Below are 16,764 nucleotides of genomic sequence, written 5' to 3'. Positions count from 1 at the left end.
TGAGGCATCAGTAGTATAGCACAGCTTGATATATAACTAAGAAGTACATGTTGCGATCAATACCATTAAGATGGGGAAAATGAATTCATATCCATTTGCACTGCCTTGGTACTCTGTGCCATGCCCCTGTGGGCTCCCAGTCATTACCTTCAGAGTCAAAGCAAGGCGGTCACGAAGGTAGTTCTCCTCCGTCTTCAGCTTCTCCATCTCTTGCTCGAGTTCAGCGCGCTGCTTGCTAGCCTGATGCTGGATCTGCTCCCGGTCTTTCTGGAGTTCATTTTTGAGAGCTGCAACTCGTTCTTTGTACTCATCATCCAGCTTGCTGTGAAGGCACATAAAGAACAGAAGGCTCAAGGTTTGAGTTTCCAGCCCCCTGAAGTCAGTGGGTGGGAATACCCTGTTCACATGGACTTTCCCCAGGACTTAGTAAAATGGCATCAGGGCAGCTGGTGACACCTGTATCAGAGGGGTGGGTGAATCCATTCTGTGTTCTAGTTGGAAATTTAAAGGAGTTTTCCAAAGTGCAGCACCATGTCATGAGAGAGGGTTCAGAACCACGGAGAGCTCCTTTGACCCATTCAAGGGCATGGCCTTTTCTCTTTTTTTGCCATATTGATAAAATTCACCCTCACTATTTCCCAATGTGTGGTTAAATCTATTTAACAGAACTTCATACACGCAGATATAAAATCACAGAGATGAAGGGCATCATGATGGTTCTCCTGCCTACAAAAGCCACTCTGCATAAAAGCTACATTGACCATCTGAGAACATCCAATGCGCGAATAAACCAATTTAACAGAACTACACACACAGAGAGACACACAGATAAAATGAGAGAGATGTGGGGAGCTGTATGAACTGGGAACCTATGAAGAATATCATGATGGTTCTCCTGCCTGCAAAAGCTACCTTGCACAAAAGCTACCTGTGGCAATGACCTTTCAGTTTTTTGTTGTTAACAACCATCATGTTGGAACTGACTTATGGCGACCCTATGAATGAGAGACCTTCAAGATAGCCTGTTATCAACAGCCATGCTCAGGTCTTGCAGACTCAGGGCAGCTGTGGCTTCCTTAATGGTGTCTATTCACATGTAACACACAGTCTTCCTCTTTTCCTACTGCCTCCTACTTTACTGAGCATTATAATCTCTACTAATGAGTCATGCCATTTCATGATATGGCCAAAGTACAACAGCCTCAGTTGGGTCATTTTGGCTTCTAGGTTTGATTTGCTTGAGAACCCATTCATGTGTCTTTTTGGCAGTCCACAGCATCTGTAGAGCCATCCTGAGAGCCAGCATGGGGTGATGGTTTGAAATCTGGGCAATGACTTGGCAGACAAGGGTTTGAATCCTGGCTCAGCTATGGGAAACCACTGGGTGACAGAAACCACATTATAAGTTCACCTTAAGAGTGCCATAAGTCAGAAATGACTTGAAGGCACACAACAACAGTAGCATGAGCATCTATAGAACTGTCCTCTGGCACCACATTTGAGTCAATTTTCTTCTCCTTTCAGATTTCCTCACTTTCCAAGTTTTTACAACCATATGTTGAAGTTAGAAATACAATGGCATGGATGATTCTGACTTTGTTATTAAATACCTCACATAAAAGCTTTACTGGCAGTCCTCATTCCACCCTCTCCATTGATATTTTTGAGCTGGCACAAAAGGTGTATTAGGATCACTGCAGAAATCTACCTCCACTACCCAGTTACAGCATTTTGATGAAACTCTAAAGGCTGTAACTCCATTCTGTGGAATCCTGGGCTTTTTAGCTAGGTTCTCAGTATTCTTTGCTAAGGATTTGTCTGGTCTAGTAGTTCACAAATTTCAGTTCTCCAGACATTTTGGACTTCAGCTCCCAGAATCCCTAAGCACTGGCTGGGGCTTCTAGGAGCTGAAATCCAAAACATTGAGGGGACCAAAGGTTGAGAACCATGGCAGTACTTTTGTTGTTCAGGAGAATGGGCTAGTGATACTGTGCAGCGTAGATACACTGTAAGTCTTTAGTTTTTTGTGGGTTTTGGGGCTACGTGGCCATGTGCCAGAAGAGTTTATTCCTGACGTTTCACCAGCATCTGTGGCTGGCATGGAAGAGAGGTGTGTGTGTGTGTGTGTGTGTATACATACTGTGTGACCCTGGGTAGGGAGGAATGATCACAGGAGTGATCTCCAGGAGTGATTGCATATTAACATGGAGATGACTCCTTCCTATCCAGGGTCACACAGTACTCTCTTCCATGCCAGCATTCTCTGAAGGTGCCAGCCACAACTCTTCTAGAACATGGTCTCATAACCTGAAAAAACCACAAAAAACTATGCATGCCAGCCATGAAAGCCTTTGACTTCACACTGTAAGTCTGTTTTTTAATTCCATAAATCATCCCAACCCCCATGATCTACTCAAACTTGCCCATTTTTTCCAGTAGGAATAGGGCAACAAAACGTCCAGTGCTGGATGAAGTTAACTGAATAATGATTGATAAGCAGCTGACAAGAGTCAGAATGAAATAGTTTTCCTGTGTGTGCTATAACTATAAAAACAAACAAAAGACAGCAAAAGGAAAGGTAACAATGCATACAGCATTAAAAATGGGTAAAAACAGATACCCAACATAGGGTACTTTAAAAATGTAAAATGTACTAACAAGCCATCCAAAGGGAGAATAGACACAGCTTTCAAATAACTTGTATCAGTTATTAAATAGGTCTCAAACTTTATCTTAAAAAGAACCAAAGCAGTCAGTATATAAATTGAAATATCTAAGAATGAGATCTACAAAGATCCATACAGGTCTGTATCTGTATCAATTTGTATCCTGAAGGAATAGTTCCTCCACTCATTTCAAATATGCACTTAGCTCTAGGAAGACAACAAGCATTCTTTACCTGAGACTTTGGGAGAAAATCATCCTCAAACAAATAGGACTTTGCTGCATGGTGATTAAAACAACAACTTCCCTTGAACAGACAGACACAACTCTGCCTTTCTTATGAAGGTCCTTAATGGAGAAACCCAGGTTTCTTGTGACTGCTTTTTAAACCACAGCTGCTCAAGAATTGAACTGTAGCTCTGCTTAAAGTTACAGACAATGCTAATGGGAACTAGGAACAAAGCGGCCCTGTTCCTCTAAACACTTAGAAATGTACTAACCTTCACTCTGGAAGCCAGCATGGTCTAGTGGTCTGAGCCACGACAAGGGTTACATCTGCACTGCAGAAATAATGCAGTTTGACACCACTTTAACTGCCATGGCTCAATGCTGTGGAATTCTGGGATGTATAGTTTTGTGAGATATTTAGCCTCTTCTGTCAGAAAACTCTGGTGCCAAAACACTAGAAATCCCAGTATTCCATAGCACTGAACCATGGAAGTTAAAATGGTGTCAAACAGGATTATTTCCCCAGTGCAGTTGCAGCCTAGGGACCACTGCTCAAACTACTCTCAGCCATGGAAACCCATTGGGTGATTTTGACAAGTCACATTCTCTCAGCCTCAGAGGAAAACCTCCTCTGAACAAATCTTGCCAAGAAAAACCTGTGATAAGTTCCTCTTAGGGTCACCATAAATCCAGAATGAATTGAAAACACACAACAACAACAACAACAACAACCACTCCCCGCCCTCCTGGCAATGTGGCATTATATTCCAAGACTCAGAAATAATGTAATAATCCATCTCTGAGCCATAAATAAACCCACAATGAATTCTGGAAACAGCAAATGAGATGTTTGAGATGAAAAGAAAAGCTGGAAATCCAAAGGGAGGATAGAACTGGTTCACAAAACTGCAGGAAAATTAATTTACAGTTCATGAGCAGCTGCAGTCTCTAAAGAGATATTAGACATGCTGCATAAGTCTTACTCTCAGCCTTAGAGGAAGGAAATGGCAAACTCCCTCTTGCCCCCCCCCCCATAGAACAATATACAGTACATGTACAATATACGTAATAGCACAATACACATGCAAAACCCCTTGCAACATATATATATATATATATGCATTTTGGTTGCCAATAAGGTACCCTCGTAATAGGTTTCTGGGAGAAAAGTGATACAAATGAAATAGAATAAATTTAAATAACAAAAACCCTGGATGCTCATCACTGATTTCTGTTGGTCCCTTTGACAGTATTTTCATACCACCAGTAAAAACGCACGTGTTTGGTGATGAATTTCATCAAAGTCTCATGTTAGTAAATTTTACTCTTTCCATGGATTAATGCATATTCAACATGGAAGGGAGGGGGCATATATTCTCAGTATATACCTACACAAACATGAATTTTAGTTTTATGGTGCATTTTATATACCCCCTATTCTGGTCCTTCTAAAGATAAACTTTGTGATCTATTTAACTACTGTGCTTGGCTTTTTAGAAAGCATGTTTATTCTCATTTTATATGCCTTTTTAGCATATTTCATTATCTCAAAACTATAAAATATTTGTTCAACTAGTTTTTATAATTGCCTGTATTATTATTTATAATTCTTGTTGCCCTTTGTTTGTTTGGAGGATTTCACTCCAAAACATGTCAGCTTTTTTATCAATAATAATTAATTTTAGTCAACATGAGGCCTTTTGCCCCCTCTTTTTTCTCGCTGATTTGGTACTGTTTTCCCTCCTCTGCCTTTGCTTTTACACAATTGCAGCCAATTTATATTAAAGTGATGTTTTAAATTCTCTTTTTAAAACTGGAGCGCTTGTGACGCAGTGGTTAAATGCCTGTAGTGCAGCCATTCACTCACAAAACCACAAGGTTGTGAGTTCAATACCAGCCAAGGGCTCTGGGTCGATTCATCTTAGCATCCTTCTGTAGGTTGCTAAAATGAGTACTGTTAGAATCCTGTTAGTATTCTACCAGATAGTGTTTAGTGTTGTAGTATAGTAGTTGGGGATGATGGGGCTTTAGATGCAGTTAGAAATGTAGATAGTGATGTTTAGTGCATAGCAGGGCCAGGTGTCTTATCGGGTGGCCTTGAGGGCCTGGCTCTCTGAGCAGGGAATGTGCTTTCAGTTCTGTGGGAACCAGGAGGGGCTTCGCTTGGCGGGTTTCTGCATGGGAGGGGATTTTGCCTTTTGGGAATTCTGTTACTGTGTCTGTGGGAGGGGTGTGGTTAGTCTCAGCTAAGAAGCTGAGTGAGGCACATGTCTGATTCTGGATCTATCAATAAAGTGCTGTTGATTATATCAATCAAACTGACTGGTTGATTGTCTGGGATTCTGGGTGCTAACTCTGACAGTTAGCTGAGACTCATTACACCAACTTCTGCAATAACCATGACGGACCAGGAGGCCAAGGAGGAAACTGCATCCTCCAAGGAAAGCCAAACAACCGAGGCTGTGGAGGACACTCAGACGGAGGCCCGAGGAACCGGGGCTGTGCCAAGGGCGGTGAGGCAGCAGTTGCCGCAGACCCCACTGGCACCTGGGCAGTGGTTTGGCCTGCCAGTGGCGCCACCCCGAACAAAGGAGCGAAGGCGTGCTACACGCTGGTCGGACTGGAACACAGGCTTCACGCAGCCGCTGCAACTGCCTCCTGGGGAAGAAGCCGACTTGGAAACGCAGGTACAACAGCTGACGGTGGACATGGAGGGGGTCCAGAGCACCCTGGCCACGATCCTAGAGGTCCTCCAACGGCTCACGGGTGAAGGAGGAGGGGGAGCAGGAGCAGGTGCAGGACCGGCCCCTGCCCCAGCAGTGCTGCCCCCAGGGGCTGGAGCTGGCGCGGGAGCTGGGGAGGAAGAGGCTTTGCCCCAGGGTCCCCCACCGGCGGCACCCCCCCAAGACAGAGCGCAGGAGGCTGGGAGTAAAGTTTGATGGGGATCCCCAAACACTGCCTTATTTCCTATCGCAAGTGGCAGACCATATGGAGGAGTGGGGACCCACCTTCCCCAACGAGACAGCTAAAGTAGTGTGTGGCCAGACACCTCAAGGGGGAGGCTGCGAACTGGCTGGTGCAGCTATACGACTGCCAGGCCGCTGAGCTGAGAAGCCTAGCAGAGTCCATGAGAGCTCTAAGGGCCAGATTTGAAGATCCCTTTCAGGCTAGCATTGCCCTGGCTGAACTTAAGGCTTTGGATCAGGGATCCAGGTCGGTGTCTGAATATGCAATGGAGCTACCGTCATCTTCACCCTGTTTTTCATTTTAGGTTGTTGAAACCAGATCGGAGCACGGGTCGTTGGAAGACTACTGACTCTCAACCTTTGCCTATGATGATTGATGGGCAACAACATTTCGAAGTTGCTAAAGTTTTGGACTCTAGAGTGCATAAGGGCAAACTCCAGTATCTTATATGCTGGAAGCATTTTCCTGTTGATCATGATGAATGGGTTTCTGTTGCTCATGTTAATGCGCTTGATTTGGTGGCTCGTTTTCATGCACAGTACCCTGACAAGCCTTCTCTTTCCTCTGTGACTTGATTTCTTGCTTTCCTATGCTTCTGCCATTGGGGGGAGGGGGTTTTCTTTTCAGGGGGGCTGACTGTTAGAATCCTGTTAGTATTCTACCAGATAGTGTTTAGTGTTGTAGTATAGTAGTTGGGGATGATGGGGCTTTAGATGCAGTTAGAAATGTAGATAGTGATGTTTAGTGCATAGCAGGGCCAGGTGTCTTATCGGGTGGCCTTGAGGGCCTGGCTCTCTGAGCAGGGAATGTGCTTTCAGTTCTGTGGGAACCAGGAGGGGCTTCGCTTGGCGGGTTTCTGCATGGGAGGGGATTTTGCCTTTTGGGAATTCTGTTACTGTGTCTGTGGGAGGGGTGTGGTTAGTCTCAGCTAAGAAGCTGAGTGAGGCACATGTCTGATTCTGGATCTATCAATAAAGTGCTGTTGATTATATCAATCAAACTGACTGGTTGATTGTCTGGGATTCTGGGTGCTAACTCTGACAAGTACCCAGTTTGTTGGAGGCAATTAGCTTACACTTTGTAAACTGCTTTAGTACATCGGTAAGCAGTATAGAAATGTGCTTAATAATATTGCTAAAATTGTACTTTTTTTAAAAAGCATCTTTTGTGAGAAGCCTTGGTTCCAATTTAGGAGAAAGGTGGCATATAAATAAAATAAATAAATAATAAAATAAATTAACTCACTCTGAGGCTCTGGGCCAGTGGTTCTTAGCCTTTGGCCCTCCAGTGTCTTTGGCCTTTAGGTCTCAGTAACATTACTCAGCATGGCCCATGGTGAGGAATTCTGGGAATTGAAGCCCAAAACATCTGGAAAACCAATAGTTAGAGACCCCTGCTCTGGACAGAACAGAGCTCAGAGCATTGCGGCCCTTACCTCAGGTTGTATTCATTCTGTCGTTCAATAGCGGCATGGTGGTCATCCACTTCTGAAGCCATCAGTGAAGTCAGCTTCTCTGCTTTGTCCAAGTCCAAGCGCAGTTTCTCCTTTTCTCTGACAACCTGATCAGCCCGTTCCCTAGTGAAGAGAAACATGTTTCTGTTACCTGTTGGAATTTTTGGTCTGCCAACTTATAGATGGTGGTGGCATCCTCTAAGTATCCCGACAAATCTGGGTGCACTTTCACAATGGTTCCACCTAAATCTAGGAAGCTGGTTTGTAGGCAACATGAAAATCCATTTCCTTCATTTTAAAAAAAGGCTTCCAACCATGAAAATGTGCTTGAAAGAATGTTTAATATGTTTGAGAGCCAATGTAGTGGAGAGAACGTTGGACTAGGATCTGGGAGACCCAGGACCTTTTCTGTACTACACAATAACAGAGGTTTGACCTGGAAGCCTTCATAGGGCGAGCTATGCCCAATCTATCAGCAAAAGAAGCGTCCTTGATGGCATTGGCTGCCCTCCTTACAATTCCTCCCCCCTTGGGCAAAGGAGATAATGTGTGGCACAAGCAGATCCCTGGTCTGGCTTTTCTCAGGTGACCAGATCAAGACCAGAGCTTGGAAACATGGCTGCAAAAACCAATGTCCTTCTCCCAGTCCCACCAAGCATGGTTGGTGGGGAAGTGAGAAAGGGTCTTCTTGGTTGCTGCTCCCAGGTCCAATCCACACTGCAGAAATAATCCAGGTTGACACCGCTTTAACTGTCCTGGATCAGTGCTAGGGAATCCTGGGATCTGTAGCTTGTGGTGGCACGAGACCACTATGACAAAAAAGGCTAAATATCTCACAAGATTACAGTCTCAGAATTCCTTAGGCTTGAGCCAGGGCAGTTAAAGCAGTATGAAACTGGATTATTTCCGCAATGTGTTTTGGCACCCAGAGTCTAGAACTCTTTTCCTAGGGAGGCCAGAATGGGCCCCTCGCTGTCCTTCCATCAGCAGGCTAAAACTCTTTTTATTCCAACAAGGGGGAAGGGTACCAGGGATTTGATATGTTGTATATTTTTAACTTGTTAGCCGCCCCGATTGTTCTCAGAGGGGCGGGATATAAATAAATTTTATTATTATTATTATTATTATTATTATTAACCTTTTGAAAAAGAATATTGTTAAAGAACAGGCTGGAGGTGTTGACTTTTTGCATGTTTTTAATTGTACTGTCCTTTTAAATCCTTGTTTCAATATGTGTACATTTGTGTGCAATATGCAATACATCTTATAAGTCCTTTTTAATTGATGTGTGTTTTAAGTGATGTGTTTTAGCTGATGTTGTTTGTTAATTGTTGTTGTCTCCTGCCTCAAACCATGGGAAAAGCAGGAACAACAACAACAACAACAACAACAACAACAGCACATTTGCATTATTTAAAAAAAAATAGTTTCTTGTGAGTAACCTGTGCCATTACAGTCAGCCCGCCATATACCTTTTCTTTAAAGATGCCAGCCATAGATCCTGGCGAAACGTCAGGAAAAAACTCTTCTAGAACATAGCCTCATAGCACAAAAAACTATGGATGCTGGCCGTGAACACCTTCGACTTCACATTATACACAGATTCATTATCCACAGATTCAAGCATCCATGGCTTGAAAATATTTTGCTTTCAAAATTAAATTACAAAAAGCAAACTGAATCTGCCATTTTATAATAGTGATACCATTTTACTATCCATTGTATTTAATGGGACTTAAAACATTCATGGATTTTGGTATCCATGAGGCATCTTGGAACCAATCTGCAGCGGATAGCAAAGGCCCACTCTACTTTGCAAGCGGAAATCATGTGGCCAGCTGCTGCTGCTGAACTGTAGTGAAGTGAAGTCCAATATCTGAGTTACTAATTAGTTAAATGTAATGATTCATTATACGTGTGTGTGTATTACTTAAAGTACAAAAATGGTTCCTCAAATGACTCCCTAAACAAGGTTTTGAAGTAACAAATAAACATTATTTGTGTCTTCTCATTTTGCCCCCTTTAAAGCATTAATTGACTTTTTAAAGAGGTATTTCCAACTTCTCTTCAAACTACTATTGGCTCAAATCCTGGCTGTTACCAGTGGTTCTGGTTTTCACAAATCTGCTGAGAATCAAACCCAGTTTCATAAGCAATGGTAGAGAGTTTATTTCATTCATTTCACACACGCCCCACCTCCTAATGTGGAACTTCCTTGTATCAGAGATCAAATCTTCTTTTGCAAAGACATTTGCTCAGATGTCTTCTAGCATTTGCAATAATGCAGTCTGTGACAGCGGGTGTTATCTGCTATGCCTTTATCCTATGGAATCAAGATATCCATAGTTTGAAGAGTTACCTGGTATTCTCTACTAGAGAGGTATAGTGGCTTTCTATAGAGAATTCTGAGTTCCCTATCAGTCTACAAATCCCAGGTTTTCATAGAATGGAGCCATGGCATTTTTTTACTGAAGTGCTAGAACTGTGTAGTTCAGATGCATCCAGACTTGCAAATGCCTTTTCAGAGGGTATGTTTATTGTTTCCTTCTCGCTGCACAGACACTTGTTTAAATCTTTGCTGTACACCCAAAACTTTGGAACTGGCTGATCTAGAAATAAAGATATAAAACAAGCCATATTTTAAAAGAGAATAAACACATACATCAAATGCCGGATCTCTGTTTTGAAGCTGGCCAGTGCTGCCTGGTAGATCCCATTCTTTACCACGAGAAGCTCATTCTCCAAGGCAAGGGTGAGCTCTGCCAGATTAATTTTTCCATCCAAGCTAAAATCTAGAGCCTGCCAGAAAGGAATATGCATAAATAAATAAATAGGTTCATCAGTTTAACAAACTGTGGTTTCTTTTAGCCAGCAAACTCTTGGATTCACAATCTGATTGTATTTTGGTATGCAAGGAGTTAAAATAAAATACTGAATCAGCTTAATACAGATGGAGCCTGAAAACCAAGAAGGGCAACTATTTGTCTGAAACCAAGCCTGAAAACTAAGAAGGACAACTATTTGCAAATGACCTTGAGAAATAATCTAAAACGCACATTGCTAGTTTGGAAACTATGGCTGAATCCACACTACAGAAATAATCCAATTTGACACCACTTTAACTGCAGAATAGAGTGGCACTATTATTTCCCTTGATCTAGACACTATACTTCTCTTCCTGCAGCCTAGAATTGCATTGGCCTCTTTAGCTGCCACATCACACTGTTTACTCATGTTCAACTTACCAAGCATTACTGTCTTTTCTAGAGAGTCATGTCTTCTCCTGATATGTCCAAAGTATGACAGTCTCAGTTTAGTCATTCTGGCTTCTAGGTACAAAGCCATGCCTGCTCTGAGTTTTAATTAGAACAACATCTCCACAAAGGAACCCCTGAAGATTGTGATTCTAGGGGGGAAAGGAAGGCCAAGCATATTTTGGAGCCTCACAGTTCTCAGCATCCTTCCAAAATTGGGCACAGGGAACCCAAATGAGCAGAGAGAGGCCATTTTGGATTGTATAGTTATACAGCAAAAGTAGCTAGTAGACAATGGAATTCATCACCTTCAAGATCTCATGGCTGTTCTCTATTCCTTCTTCATGCCATGCATCCAGGATCTGTTCCACCGCAGCATAACCCATCCCATCATCCAGGTTGGAGAACACCCGGAAACTGATTGTACTTGTCATTGCTGATGGTACGGTGGTGCGTCTCCCTGTTTCATCAAAAGCCTGGAATGGTGCAGAGAAAGAGAATAAATAATTTAATAATAATTTGTTTTATTTATATACCGCTATTCCAAAGATCATAGCGGTGAACAGCAAGTAAGCTAATTAGCAAGTAAGCTAATGAATGAAACTGAGAGACAGAGACTGGGTTGTGCTATACTCTGGTGCCCAAATTCCATCCTCATAGAAAATCAGTATTTTATAGGGGGAAATGTAGTCCAGAATTATTCTTCCTGATATGCTAGCTTTCTGCATAAGGGACCTGTTTGTGTGGAGGGTTTCATTGTGTAAGACCCTCCTGATCTTTTATAGACTCAACAAGTTCTCTACCTCCTGATCAGGAGTCTATCTCAGGCTGTGATAAATTTTTATATTGTACTAATTGTTTTTAGATGGGATATGGTTTTATATTGTGATTTTAAATAATTGTTATTAGTATTATTGTGTTTGTATAATTTTGTTGTAATCCCGCCTCAATCTGTCGGGAGAGGCGGGACAATATAAATAAAACCTATTATTATTATTATTATTATTATTATTATTATTATTATTATTATATCAGTTTTACAGCATAACTCTCTGCATGAAGAACTGCATATTAACTGTATAAGACAGTTGCTGTGCAACTGAACCAAGAGACAAAATGTGCAACTGAACGCACAACCAACTGTTCCTGGACATTCATGCACAATGTGAACCTGTCTGCAAGCAGTCCGTGCACAATACTAATTTGTGCAAATATGTGTCCATGTGCAGTGCTCATATGCATGTACACTGGCACCACATGCACAAAAGGCACTGCAAGCACAGCTCCACAACCTTGAACTTTAATACAGCCCGGTCATATCAGACAAAAATGTCCAATTGCTTCTATAGGGGAACTGATACATGTGTAAGGCAACACCAGGATCCTTCCCTAGTCTTCATTTGGATACGTTGCTATTTAATCACAATGGCTGTAGAGAATGATGGGTCATTTGTAAGTGGCAACAGCCCATCTGATTAAGTAGTGTTGCGCACTGTGGAGGTGGAGCACAGAGGAAAATACAATGCAGTGTCATGAAGAAAAAATGGTATGAAAGAGACAAGGAAACAATGCAGATGTTCTGTTGGAACAAATGTTAGAAACATTTAGCTCACCACATGGGTTGTTCCCCCCCCCCAATACGGCTACCCCTGGATATGTTTTATGGATATGAAGATATCACATTTTAGCCACCACAAGGGAATCCTAAAGAGAGAGCCAATGGACTGGGACTGTACTGTTTGAGGCTTGCACCTCAAAGGTAAAACAACTTTTTTCTTTAAATTGGGACTGCATTGGCATGTTTTACCTGAACAACACCTAAACGTTTTCCTGATGCTGTAACATGGAGCCTTCCTGAGATATTCAGTGTTCTCTTCTTAACAAAGGGGTTTGCGGCCTCACAATGGATTTGAGACAAACTGGATCTCAAAGGCAGTAACCTTTTATTTTGCAAATGGAATTTAAAGTTTATTTCTGGACTGAATTTCCCCCGCACCCACATGGCCAGAAGGAGGGGCCAGCCTGCAAGCATCTGAACTGAGAACAACAACAACAAAATGCAGACCTATGACTAACTTCATCAGTTTTTATTCCCCCTCCCCACCACACACACACTGTATGCTTTTTAACACCTTGCCTGATGAAGCCAGTGGAGCTTTGAAAGCTTGCAATAGGTATAATGTGCATTTGGTTGTCCCGATAAAGCTATCACTGTTTTGGATGATGCAGTACTTTGCTATACAGCCAACAAGGATACCCTTGAATAAGTTTTACAGATTCTGAAATGCAACTTTCAGCATTCCTCACCTTTGCAGTCCAGCAAACTCTAGAAGATCACACAATCCCCACCTCTGTTCAGACACGTTTGGTGCAGAAGCCATCAATTGTTGGTGGGGTGCAGCATACATAATCTTAGAACAGGGTTTGGAAAAGTTTTTTTTCCCTTTGGACCATACTGTCACAAGTTCCCACAGCCAAGCATGGCTAGATGACTGGGGGATTCTGGGAGCTATAGTCCAAGAAGATTCCTTTTTCAGGTTTTGGTTTACAACACCAGGAGAGCACATCCAGGGATTTCTCACCTGCATAGAAAGGTGCCGTTTCAGTTGCCTGTATGGGGTTGAAGCAGATGGTGGGGGAGGCTTCCTGATTTTAAACAAGCCATAGAAGAAGTCTTCAATGCTCATGGTACCATCGGTGTGCTCAAGGTTGTGGAAGATCTCTTCCAGTACCTGAGAAAAGAGAAAAGCATATCGTCAGACACAGCAACAGAGGATCAGATGCTAGACTGGCAGATGCTAGATTGGAAAATCACCTTAAACCTTGATGATTCTATAATTCTATGATCTATTTTGGATTGAGAGAGGTTGCCAGGGTCTTCAAAACTGTTATTAAAGTTGGAGCTCAGCATTGGTGGAGAGGTTGTTACTAATTTTACCTCTTTGCAGGGGGTAAGGGGAAGGTGAATGACCCGGAGTGTAGTGGAGTCTCCTTCCTTGGAGGTCTTTAAGCAGAGGCTAGATGGCCATCTGTTGGGGATGCTTTGATTTGGATTTCCTGCATGGCAGGGGGTTGGACTGGATGGCCCTTGCGGTCTCTTCCAACTCTATGATTCTATGATTCTATGACTTTTCCATTCAATTATCACTGAAATACCCTTAAACATGAAGCCTCTTACAACCACAATGTGTTAATATTTCTTAATATTTCTGAATGCTTGATCATTTAGTACACCTCTGACTGATAATTCCTCAAGCGGCTCAACTACATAGGAGTTTTGGTGGTCCAGTCCAGTTTTGCCAGAACATTTTGGGGTGCATAGGGATGAGCCTCCCTAGTTTAGTCTTGTGGGGGAGCTGAAGCTTCAGAAGAAAGGTCAATCCAGGCTAGCAACTCTTTTCTCACCCTGGTGTTACACAAAGCCAAAATCTTCTGAATTTTGGTTCATGTGCGTTCTCCCTATGGCTCCAATGGACTCTGTACTGTGGGCAGCCATAATTCCCGAAGTGAGAAATCATGTCTGTACTTTCCCATAAGCACATCAAACAGAAGAGTTTGGGAGTTGCAAATGGGAAACTTTAACACATTCAGGAAGATAGGTGATTTAGGCGCATTCCAGGCACGCAAAAAGAACATACTAGGTACATACTAGGGTTAAGAAAGGGCGTCCTTTCCGGATGTCCTAATCCTAGTATGTACCTAGTACGTACAAAATGGCGGCGCCCATTCTACATGGGCGCCGCCATTGGGACGTCACAACCGTGCCGCCTCCAAACAGAGTGGTGCGGAAGTGACGTCCTGGTGCTGGCGAGGGCGCCTGGGGCGCCCTTTCTGCAGCATTGGAAGGAGCTCCAAAACGGAGCTCCTTCCAGGTTTGTGTTGCTGGGCGCAGCCTTTACACAGCTGCGCCAGTGACACAAAGGAGAAAGGGGCTGAGTGGCTCCTTTCTCCTTCCCTGCCACTGTCGGGGTGTCCTTGGGGCTTTAAGCCCCAAGGACACCCCTTTCCAGGCCGCGGGGCAGCTGAGGCCCCGATCCGTTTCCCTGCAACCTGGAAAGCGGCGGATCAGGGCCTCAGAGGCTGCTGCTGTGGCAGCTGAGGCCTCGATCCGGCAGGGAAAGAGGCAGGTACAGGCCGCCCCAAAAGGGCAGTCTGTAAACTGCCTTAGGCATGATGTTCTGACGAACAAGCCCAATAAGTCTTATTTACAACTTCATTCTGATTCTGGACATTGCCAGACAGAATGATCCTTTTACAATGTAGATCTGATTTCTTTTGATGTAGGACAAACACCTTTGCCCTGAGGCTAGTTTTGGCCTATAAAACATCCCCAAATTTCTTTGTTCCCAGAGCTAGCATGGAGTACAGGGAACCTCATGTCTCCCTGGATTTCAAACTGGTTCCAACTCGGGCTGCCTTCCTGAAGCTCCAAGCAGCTGAGTCCCGATTCCAGCCATGAGATCACAGCTTGAACGGAGCAACAAGACCTTTGCCATCGGCATCCCTAGAGTCGGTGTCACTTGGTACAGCTACTCATGGTGTCACCCCCTCTGTTAATTTCCTCCCATTTCACACCATACAGAATCCTTAGAAATGTGTTTTTGCACTAGTGTTACTCATAAATCGTAATTCCCATATAGCACTGAGTGTAATGCTAATAGTTGTGACATAAACAACTAGCAAAATTAAAATTATACCTTCAAATTACAATATCATATGCACAACCTAAATGTATTTACATATGCATAGTGAAGATTTGGTTAAAATGTGATATTTTTAGAGAAAATTTTTAAAGAATAAATTTTTATTTTTATTTTTAAAAAATTAAATTTGAAGAAATTGTGTGGACTCTCCTTTCTCTTCCCACTGCACTTCACCCCACTCTCACAATCATTTATAGCATTTTACAGGGAAGCAGATGAATGCCACAACCCATTTCTTCCAAAAAGTAGGTGTTTGAGGAGCGGTGGTGTCACTTCCCCTTAAGGTGTCACCTGGTGTGATGTGCACCCATTGCATCATCCTAGTGATGCCACTGACCTTTTGTAATCATTCAGTCAGTGAAGCCTTTCCCAATATTCCTTAGCTCCTGTGTGAGGGTATGTGTGTGCACTGGTGTATGTTTTCCTTAATAAAATACAATTCATATAGATGATTTTGCCTCTATAATCCTTGGCCCTATATCTCAGTATACAAGTGGGAAACAATTCCAAAAGTGTTGCTTGTAGCGGTTAATTAAAATTCCCCTAGAGAGACTCACTGCTACACTGGCTAATCAAATGCCTATGGGAATATGCCCATGCTGATGTTTTGCAAAGTTAGAAAACTATGGTAACAAAAAACTCCAACAGGAAATAAAAGATATTCACATCACTGTAGAAAGAACCAGATAGACTCTCGTTATTTCTTCACCAGTTCCTTTTGTACAAAACTGATTCCCCCCCCCCCCCCCCAGATTACGTTTCCCAGAATCTCTCAACCCAGGAAAGCAACTCTGCAAGCCCTGTTTTTGTGTGACCACATTATATGATTGTTCAGAAGGCAGCTCCTATGCGGGTGGTGGACCATGTCTCTTGTAGTCATAGCTAGTCATAGAGACCAGACTGGCTCTTTGTGGAGAGGTCATACTCTGAGAAGGTAGATGGATGCCTTGACAGATACCTGTGTGTCAATATTCTGCAAGCCATACTGTTCGCAAATGGAGACCAGCTTCTTCCGGTTCAGGTGGCCATCCCGGGAGATGCCAAGGTTTGCGCACACCTCACAAAGCTTTTCTTCGATCCAGTCCTGAGTGGGGGAAATGCTTGGCGAGGCATTCAAGTCATCGGGATTCCAGAATCTCAACTGGCCTAGAAAAAAAAGGAAGCAGCAAATCTTTTGTTCATTGAACAAAACAAATGCTCACCAGCGCTCCTACCCCCAACACCAAAGAAACATTCAGTTCTTCCCTCCTAGAACAAGAACATCTACTGATTCTATACCTACCACTGTAGTGTGAGCTGCATCAATATTAAAATCACTCTACTGGCTGCCAGTTAGTTTCCAGGCAAAGTACAAAGTGTTAGCTATTGCCTTGAAATCCCTATATGGTTTGGGTCCAAGTTATCTACAAGATTGTCTTCTCCAATATAATCTGCCCTGTGAACTCAGGTCCTCTGGCATACATTTATTTCAAGGAGTCAGGACTAGATTGACAAC

The 16,764-nt window shown here is 43.0% G+C and overlaps 2 protein-coding genes across 7 annotated transcripts in view; one reads left to right on the top strand and one right to left on the bottom strand.

The window, feature by feature from the left end:
* The window catches only part of NIN (ninein), a 159,136-nt gene that overhangs the window by 47,692 nt on the left and 94,680 nt on the right, over positions 1-16,764 (bottom strand). For all 6 annotated transcript variants that reach the window (XM_089522912.1, XM_089522913.1, XM_089522914.1 and 3 more), the window contains exons 7-12: positions 16,228-16,415; positions 13,149-13,298; positions 10,875-11,042; positions 9,975-10,111; positions 7,295-7,435; positions 148-322 (exon numbers count right to left, since the gene is read on the bottom strand). In XM_089522912.1, the coding sequence (XP_089379038.1) occupies positions 148-322; positions 7,295-7,435; positions 9,975-10,111; positions 10,875-11,042; positions 13,149-13,298; positions 16,228-16,415 (959 nt within the window). The remainder of the gene's footprint in view (positions 1-147; positions 323-7,294; positions 7,436-9,974; positions 10,112-10,874; positions 11,043-13,148; positions 13,299-16,227; positions 16,416-16,764) is intronic.
* Positions 4,855-7,012, top strand: LOC149315300 (uncharacterized). The gene is made up of 2 exons (XM_089523643.1): positions 4,855-5,579; positions 6,164-7,012. Exons 1-2 carry the CDS (start codon positions 5,292-5,294, stop codon positions 6,206-6,208), a joined length of 333 nt encoding a protein of 110 aa, XP_089379769.1. The 5' UTR covers positions 4,855-5,291; the 3' UTR covers positions 6,209-7,012.

Source organism: Sceloporus occidentalis, unplaced genomic scaffold (assembly GCF_023333645.1).
Source record: "Sceloporus occidentalis isolate IW3139 unplaced genomic scaffold, rSceOcc1.0.p SCAF_4, whole genome shotgun sequence".
Taxonomy (NCBI): Eukaryota; Metazoa; Chordata; class Lepidosauria; order Squamata; family Phrynosomatidae; genus Sceloporus; species Sceloporus occidentalis.
The sequence above is the reverse complement of the archived record's forward strand: the minus strand, read 5'-3'. Positions and strand labels throughout refer to the sequence as shown.

What these genes read in the sequence shown, in the direction of transcription:
- LOC149315300 (XM_089523643.1), top strand. Translation starts at nt 5,292, where the DNA reads ATGACGGACCAGGAGGCCAAGGAGGAAACTGCATCCTCCAAGGAAAGC. An exon ending in AAGCCGACTTGGAAACGCAG is followed by an intron (nt 5,580 to 6,163) that starts GTACAACAGCTG and finishes TTTTCATTTTAG; the next exon opens with GTTGTTGAAACCAGATCGGA.